Source organism: Atta cephalotes (assembly GCF_000143395.1).
Source record: "Atta cephalotes unplaced genomic scaffold scaffold00026, whole genome shotgun sequence".
Taxonomy (NCBI): Eukaryota; Metazoa; Arthropoda; class Insecta; order Hymenoptera; family Formicidae; genus Atta; species Atta cephalotes.
The window spans coordinates 439,389-448,862 of record NW_012130090.1 but is presented as its reverse complement, the minus strand read 5'-3'; the positions used below and the strand labels follow the sequence as shown (position 1 = coordinate 448,862).

Below are 9,474 nucleotides of genomic sequence, written 5' to 3'. Positions count from 1 at the left end.
CATGATTGTATGTATGTTTCATTCAAGAAATTGAGCATCTGATTCCATCTTAATATTCATATTTTTGTGTGGCATGTATTAGTAAATAGTAAAAAAATTGTTACGTTCTGATTTTTATCTAAAATAAATAAAACTTATATCTTGAAACCAATATTATAATCACCGTCGATTATAGTATTGGTTAAAAAATATATATAGTAATTATAATATAATATACTATAATATACTATAATATACTATAATATAGTATAAAGAGAAGTAGGAGAAGATAGTCATTATGAATTATGATTGTAATATTATACATGTCAAACATTCCATACATTACAACTTGTGCTATTAAATTTTCTTTAAGTTTTGAAAAAAAATATTGATTATTATTTTCCTAAAATAATTTAAATATATTTTTTGCTCTTTAGAAGATATACTATTTAATTATATCATTCGATATTAACAAACTGGACAGCAAATCTCACCCGATTGATTAAATAACATTTACTTACATAGCGAAATACGAAAGAAATACGATTTGAAATAGTCTTCTAACAAATAGAATAAAATCCTTAAATTTATTGATACCAGCAATTATAAATAAGTTTTTCTTTTTTGACACTCAATGCATGCTCGTGTTTTGATGCTCATTCTTTTTAAAAAGTGTACACCTTCTGCAATATATTTGTAATATGCAATATACTTTAGATTGTATTATTATATTATATATCAATTCTTGCACCGTATAATTAAAAATAGTAAAACAAATAATTCACATTCTTGTGCAAAATAATTGCAACATAATTTAGGATTTATAATTTATGTTGTTCTTTTATCAAATTTTTCTACCGTATACATATTGTATTATGTATCACATATTTACTTATTTATATTTATTTAAACAATTTAAATTATACAAAATAAATTATAAATATATTATAAATATAACAAAATAAATTATTAAATCGTTGATATAAAAAATATCTCACTTAAAAATTAGAAACTTTCATAAAAATAGTTCTTAAAAATCTTTAAAACTAAAAAAAATTAAATTCTTAAAAATCTTTAAAATTGACAAGACATGTCTAATCTAATTGCAATAGCGACATTTATCTTGAGGAGCATTGTAACTATAACATATGTTATAGTTACATATATATAACAGTTACATATATATAAACTCAAGTAATATATGAATGTAGAAAACAATCAGTTAAAAAATATTATTTGAATATTCTACAGAAATAATGGGATAAATATATAATTTGAGTCTTTGGTGGTTCAATTCAAACAAAATATTTCCCATATCTCTGTGTATGTGTATTTTGTGTACATCACCATTACCATCACTCATATTCATATATCCATTTGTACTACCGAATGACGCTTGGCTATCATTTGTAAGCGTAATAAGAAGTTCGTAAATTTATGATAGATACCATCTAATGTGATCACAAACTTCCTTGTAATCTAAAGTTGCAGAGACTTTTAAAAAATATAATTGTCCGGTGTATCTTTCATTCTTCGGCCGCAGCTTGTGTTCTCCCACCGTCTTCACGAGTGCTAGCTTTTTGTTCTTGCTCTTTTTGTGCTTTGATTTCTGCATCTGTGGATGAAATATTAATCCGTTATATTTTTTACAATATTATAAAAATATATTATAAAAATCTTATTATTAAAAAATTATTAATTATATAAATTATATAAACTGCATGTATAATGTTAAAGTATAAACAAAATTTTCATAATTATGTTAAAAATTTTTTGCTAAAGATGTTTAACTCTAAAATTACAACTAAAATCTCATTTAATTGTAATAACATGCCTCGGACTGCTTGTTCCTTCCAGATTTTTTTATTATCTGCAAGACAGGAAATCCAAGGTTTGCCAATTTTAAACCTTCTATTTTCTCCTCCCGAACCTGCAACATTATTATTGGATAAGAGCTCGTACAAACGAGCGACTTATAGTGCCATAATTGAAATGTCGATCCATTCATACAGAGCTATTTTTTGGCGCTACAGAAAAATGTCGCGAATATGTTCATATTGGCTAATTTATAGCGCGATAAAACGTTACGGATACGTTCAGATGGGCGAATTCACAGCGCTTCTTTGTTTACCACTCTGAACGCATCCGTAATGTTTCTTGTCCCGTCATAAATTGACTCATATGAAGGTATTCGTGGCACTTTTCTGTAGCGCCAGAAATTGTGACTACAAAATCTCGTCTATACGAGTTCTAACTGTTAATAAATCCAGAAAAATAAAAGGGTGTAGTTCCGATTGACTCCCACTCGCGATTGAAATTTTATATATAAATTGTTTTTAGTGTAAGAAATGAAAAACCTATACTCTCAATTTCGAGAAATAAAAAAAAGATTTTTGACAATATTTATCGGCTAAAATCCAGACTGATTAAGGAAATACGACTTCCCACGCGAAGCAACCACCCCATCTCCCTCCCTGCCAAGGAGCGTACGACTTTCCAGGCGAAACGACTCCACTCCACCTGCTTAGAGGAACACGACTTCCACGAAGCGACTTCCACCTCATCTCCCTCCTGCTTATGCCTAGTTCAGACTGGACTTACGCAGTAAGCATCAAACAGCGGACCAGCAACTAACTAACAAGGCGATATTTTTATGTCATTGTAATATCGCTTCGCTGATTGGTTGCTGCTCCGCTGCTTGACGCTTGCTGCGTCCAATCTGAATTAGGTATTAGGAACCCACAATTTCCACGCGAAGCGACTTTCATCCTCCCCCCCCCCCCGCCTCTGATTAGAGACGCACGCGGCGCATGACTTTTCACGAAACGACTCTCACTTGTTACCAAGGCCGTACGACTTTCCAGGCGAAACGAATCCACCCCATTTCTCCCCCTGCTTCAAGGGCGTACGACTTTCATACGAAAAGACTCCCACTCTACCTCTTCCCTGCGCCCAAGGAGCGCACTTTTCACGCAAAGCAAAATCTACCTAAATGAAAAGTCGTAAAACAAAAAAATTTTTTTTTCATTTCCCGAAGATAAGACTATGTGTTTTTTTATTTCTCATATTGAATAGAATTTATGCGCGAAATTTCTAGTTAATCGCGAGCAGGGATCATTCGGAACTCCGAATGTATCCAAATAATATTCAAATAAAATTTCGAAAAACAGTTATTTACAGTGATATAATTAAATTGCAAATATATACATATATTTATATATGTTACATATATTTGTATATGTTATACATATATAGAATAGAATCGGATGTTATGAGCACTTCAGGTAATATGAGTACTTTTTATATTTCTGTAACAGTTGATATTAGTAGCGCCAACTGTTGTAAAAAGATCTACATCTGTCTTCGCGATATTTCAATATGCTGCGAAGTTTGATCTATGTAAACTTATGTACTTAGGATATCTATCATATTAAATAAGCCCGTATAGAAAGGAACTACTGAGAACTATTGTGTATTATTCAGATTTCTGTGTAGTTACTATTCAATTTTTATAGTTATTTGAATAATAACTATTGGCGAATAGTTCTGAAACGTAACTATTTGCGACTACATAACTAAACAGTAATTAAATAGTAACTACGACTGTTAGCGAATAGTTTTTAAAAATAATTATTCGTAATTGAACAAAACAAACCCATATAATATTGACCTTACCAAGTTGACATTAATCTTTGTGCATAAAATTTAATATTTTTTTAATATTTAAAAATATTTAAGAATTTTAAGCATGATCGCATATCAAATACGATAAAGGAATCCAAGAACGATCAAAGATGGATGTTTCAAATAATATATTCTTATATTATATATTCTTGTGTTATGTTACATTATATATTCTTATGTTAAATTAATTTATTTCAGATATGATTGAGAGCCGAAAAACTTTCAACACAATCATTCTGAAATACTAATAATCCCTAAATTAAAATAGACAGAAAGAAACTCAATTCTTGGCTTTCTTTATCATATTTGATATATTCACACATATGGTCGTACTTAAAATTCTTAAATATTTGTATATATGCGGCCATATAACACGTTCTTTCTGTACATATCAATTATTGCGAAGAATATTTTCGAAGCTTCAATGGTCAAGCTGGTTAAGACATTCTTTTCAGAAAGTTAAGAGGTCCCAGGTTCGAATCCTAGCTGAGGTAATATTTTTCGAAATCGTTTCTTACTTTCTTTAGCATTTCAGAATGTTGTGTTGAAACCAAAAGTTTTTCGGTTCTCAATCATATCTGAAATAAATTAATTTAATATAAGAATATATAATGTATTATTTGAAACATCCAACTTTGACCGTTTTTCGCTTGCTTTATCGTATTATATTTATTTGTTCGCATAAATATTTTAAATAATGAAATATTTCAAAATGGATTTCTTAAATGACTTAAATAATGAAGAAATAATTAAAAAATGTGACTATTGATTAGGATATAGAGTATTATAAGAAATAATTTTTCATATAACCAATGACTGTAAGTAACAGTAACTGATATAACCGTTAATGAAACATAACCGTTTAGCCTATCCTTAACTAAAATATTATTTTTAAAAAATACGATAAAATAATCACTATCCAAGATATTCGCGAACTGTGTATCTCTTGGGAAAATTTACTTTAGAAAACTTAAAAAATTTATTTTAGAATACTTGAAATTTACTGTAGAGAAAGTCTAAGAGATAAAGATAAATTTGAACACTTTAATCTTTTTTTTTAAAATATAATAACTTTAAAATTTACTTAAGGACAACTGAAAAGAAATTAACGCCCGATTATATTTAAGTCATTCTTGAAAAACTTCAAAAATTTTAGATTATTTTGGCCTAACCTTTCACACACTTTAAATTATTTTTAAATTTTTTAAATAAACTCTTAATTACTTTTAAACTTTTTAACTTCGTTAAAAGTAAATTTTCATAAGAAATTCATCTAATATTATTAAATTTTCACGAAAATCGCTAAGATATAGTCGCTTGTATTTACTATTTTGCTCCAATAGTAAATTATTCATGATTCTAATACGTAATAATGAATCATAAATTCTTGTAGTTACTATTCGCCCCATATAATATACATAATGATACTTATTAATAATAATGAATAGTAAATGGATAAATACTTACTATTCATTTTAATAGTAATGAATAGTGATGTCCCATAATACTACATGACATTACATAGTTCTCTTAATAGTTGTTTTTCAATAATTCTTAATAGTCCTTAATAATTTTTTTTCACTGTACGTTACTTTTTATTTCTTATATTTTTTCTTTTAACTTCCCAAAGTCCCCCCCTATCTACATTGAGATAAGATATTATTCTTGAGACTTTCATAGGTGCTTTCTATATAAAGATTATGTTTCTCGAGTTTTCTCCATGTTCAGATTCATTCTTGGAATGTCAACGTTTTGTGAACCTTGCAGTCCACTTCATCAGGGCGAGGAGCAGCCTGATACTAAACTGTTCCTTCGGGTCGTTCCTTTTATATATTACCTTTTATATATTACTACTTGTTGGAATGATGAAGGGAAAGAAAAGAATTATGGGTGAGGAGAGAGAGGAGAGATGGGGGAAATCGGTCAGTCTTCAATAACCGGGAGAAATTTTCCATATTTTATTTATATTGTAGCCATCTTATCTCTATTTAGATTGTTATCTCTATTTAGATTGTTAAGATGTTTTTGTATCTCTATGGCTTCTCTATATTTTCTTGGAACATTACATGATGTAATGTTGGTTATTGTGGTCGTTTTGTCAAACAATATTTGATGTCCTGTTTCGATGTTGCGTTCTGATAATGCTAATTGCGTGATGTGTTTTAACATTCTTTTATCTATAGATTGACCTTCTCTCAGTTTCTCCAATGTATACTTGCCCGCAGGAACAAGATATTTTGTATACTCCTGCGGAGCTGAATTGAGGTCTTTGATCTTTAGGATTTCTTAAGATTTGTCTTATCTTTTTGGGTGGTTTAAAGATAGTTGGATAGTTAAAGATAGTTCGGACATTGTATTTGTTTAATATCCTGCCAATTCGATCTGTTGTTCCTTTGACATATGGGAGAGTGGATAGGATTCTTTCGTCTGATTGTATGACAGAGACCATTGTCTTGTTTGCATGTTTATTGATTGTTTTGATTATGTCTTTTTTGTCGTGTCCGTTTTTCTGTAAGGCTATTTTTAAATGATTGAGTTCTGTCTGTAGATTCTTTGTCAGAGATGAAGGCTCTATGTATAAGTGAATTGATTGCAGACTGTTTTTGTGCTGGGTGATGGTGTGACTCGGCATGTAAGTATCTATCTGTATATATTGGTTTTCTTTACACTTGATGGCCTAAGGTACCGTCAGCTTTCTTAGAGATAAGAACATCTAAGAAGGGGAGTTTTTCGTTTTTCTCTATAAAGTATTTGGATATTGAATGTTGAGGAAAATAAGGAATTTACGGAGTTCGGCTCTGCCGAGTGTCTCCATAACATGATATCGTTATGTCGTACATAACAGAACCAAACTTCTGGTTTTTTGAATGCTTTTCTGAGGGCTTCTTTCTCAAAATGCTCCATGAAGATGTTGACGACTTATTACAGAAGAAATAGGAGAACCCATTGCCGCTTCTAAAGTTTGTTCATAAAAGATAAGATATTTGAAATAAGACATTTTGTTCCGTTAAAAAGATTCTAAACCAAGGAATTACAGATTGCCAAGTTTTTCGAATTGGCTTTATAGATCACTAAATCTTTTTACACAATAAAAGTACACTCGAAAAAAACACCAGCTATACTAAATTTGAAATCTGAGAAACTCGGGGAAAAAATTAAAAGTTCACTTTATTTCAGTTCTCACCTCAGGTTATAATTCCTTTAGTGCAAAAATTCTGTAGGAACGTACGTACCAAATGATACCTTCCCTAGAAGCGTATGACATGCACAAACAATTCTGAATTTGCGAAATTGTGATCAAAGGCTTAACAAAAAAGATTTTTCAAAATTAATATCGTATTTTTTGTATAACAATTACTTTTTCTTTTTTACAGATTCAACCCAGTAAGTAAGAAACATTTTGAAACATTTCAGCAACATTGCAGCAACTTTATAACATAGCTGCAATGTTACTAAATGTTTCAAAACGTTTATTGGGGACTTTTCCAGAATTAAAGTATACGCATTAACACTATAAGATTATGCCAAAAACAACAAAAAATTTTGAAATTGAAATCTTAAGAAAAGACAAATTTTTTGTCGTTTTCGACATAAATTCCATCTCATAGACACATTAATTCTGGAAAAGGATTTCCGAATCTTTAAAAAAGAGGAAAAAGTAAAAGAGAAAAAAGTTGTAAAATAAAAATCATGATTAGTCGATAATACAAACGACTTTATATTTGTAAGTAAATAATACAGGGTGGGCCATTTAAAATTTGGAATTTAATTTGGCTCTAAAAAAACGCATGAATATTTTCAAAGTTTATGGCTTTATTGAAAAGGTAGTACATTGCCATTAAATATACAATTTCATTCAAATGACTTCCACGGCTGGCTGCAATACTCCATTCTATCAACCCAATTTTTCAATACATTTTCCACTGTATGGGCGCGTATTTCATTGATGGCAACTTTGATTTCATGTTTTAATTCGTTTCTGGCTGGTTAGCGTAACACTCATCCTTGAGGGTTCCATAAAAAATAGTCCAGCGGAATCAAATCGCAGCTGCGAGGCGGCCAATTGACATCAGCATTTCGGCTGATTATGTGATTTTCGAAGACAATGCGCAAAAGATCGATTGTAGCGTTGGCTGTGTGGCAAGGTGCCGTCCTGTTGAAACCAAATGTCGTCTGTGTCCTTTTCAAATTTGGGAAGCAAGAATTCGTTTAGCATGGCGCGACATTGACAGTGATGGCAGCTCCTTGCTCATTTTCGAAGAAAAATAGTCCAATGATGCCGCCGGATCAAAAACTACACCAAAGTTCACTCGTTGTGGATGCATCGGCTTCTCCATGACGACATGCAGATTCTCTGACCTCCAAATACGATAATTCTGCTTGTTCACATAGCCACTGAGATGAAAATGAGCTTCGTCAGAAAAGATGATTTTTCGATAAAAATCATCTTCAACCAAGCGTTGTTCAGCTCATTGGGTGAACCGAAAATGCATCGGATGGTCATGCGGCTTCAATTCTTGCACTAATTGAACTTTGTATGACTTCATACCGAGGTCTTTATTCAAAATTCTTCTCAAAGAAGTGCGTGAAATGTTCAAGTTTTGAGAATGATGGCGAGTTGATGTTGATAGTTGTTTAAGCACACTCTGAGCAACAGCAGCAATGTTTTTGGTTGACCTTACTGGACGAGCACGTGAACGAGTTGCTTTATCCAATAAGGATCCAGTTTGCCGAATTCGCTTCACAAATTGATTGACAAACTGCGTTGAAGGCATTTCTTTTCTACCAAATTTTCCACGTAAATTTCTTACAGTTTGGGTTTGAGATTCATCACTTTGGAAGTAAGTTTTCAATATTTCCCAATTTCAAGCATATAGCGACCCATTTCATAAATGTCAAACAAAAAACTAAATTTCTGATATGTCATAAATGTTATTACGCCTTTCAAACTCAAAATAACGGTAATTGAAATTCCAAACGCTAGATGGCCCACCCTGTATTGTGCTATTCAACTTCGTAAAGTCCCGAGACCATTATTGATTTATTAGATATGGGTCTAATTTTTCGGATATGCATGGTCGTTTATTATGAATATCTTCATTCCTTATTGTATACTAAAAAAAAGAATCTGACGAGGAGCAACCGCAATGGCTATGGCAATCAGTGTATATTTCTTTAAAAACATATTGCGATAGTAAAACAGACAATACTAGCAATAGTAACAATAGTGATACATAATAGTACATAACAATAGTTGACAATATTGCGCGTAAATAGCAATACATAGAATAACAATATTAACAATAGTAATACTATCAATAAAGTATGATGTATTATCATAATTAGCAATTACTGTACATTAGTGTATATTTTTTTAGCAGAGTACAGATTGACTCCCTTAGAGTTGGTAATAACTATTAAATGTATGATGAAATAATGACAATCAAATGTTTAGTTACCATAATATAACCAAAAATAATATTATTTTTATAAATAAATTATAAATAATTTATTTAATAAGTATTATCAAACTATTACTATTTGGTAATATTTGGTAATATTATTATTAAATATTTGTAAAAGTAACATTATTTTTGGTTATATTTGATGAGGTTATATTTGTTCTAATAAAATGTTTCTTATACATATACATATATATATATATATATATATATATATATATATATATATATATATAGTAGTAGTAGTAGTAGTATATATATATATATATATTTATTATATATATATATATATATAATAATATACTATATACTACTATATACTATATATTAGTTTAGTTTATTAATTATT

At 30.1% G+C, this 9,474-nt stretch overlaps 1 protein-coding gene across 1 annotated transcript in view; it reads right to left on the bottom strand.

The window, feature by feature from the left end:
- Positions 1-1,505: 1,505 nt before the first annotated feature.
- Positions 1,506-9,474, bottom strand: part of LOC105620431 (calcium/calmodulin-dependent 3',5'-cyclic nucleotide phosphodiesterase 1A-like) — a 223,536-nt gene continuing 215,567 nt past the window's right edge. The window contains exons 13-14 of the mRNA XM_012201924.1: positions 1,814-1,909; positions 1,506-1,594 (exon numbers count right to left, since the gene is read on the bottom strand). Coding sequence (XP_012057314.1) covers positions 1,506-1,594; positions 1,814-1,909 — 185 coding nt within the window. The remainder of the gene's footprint in view (positions 1,595-1,813; positions 1,910-9,474) is intronic.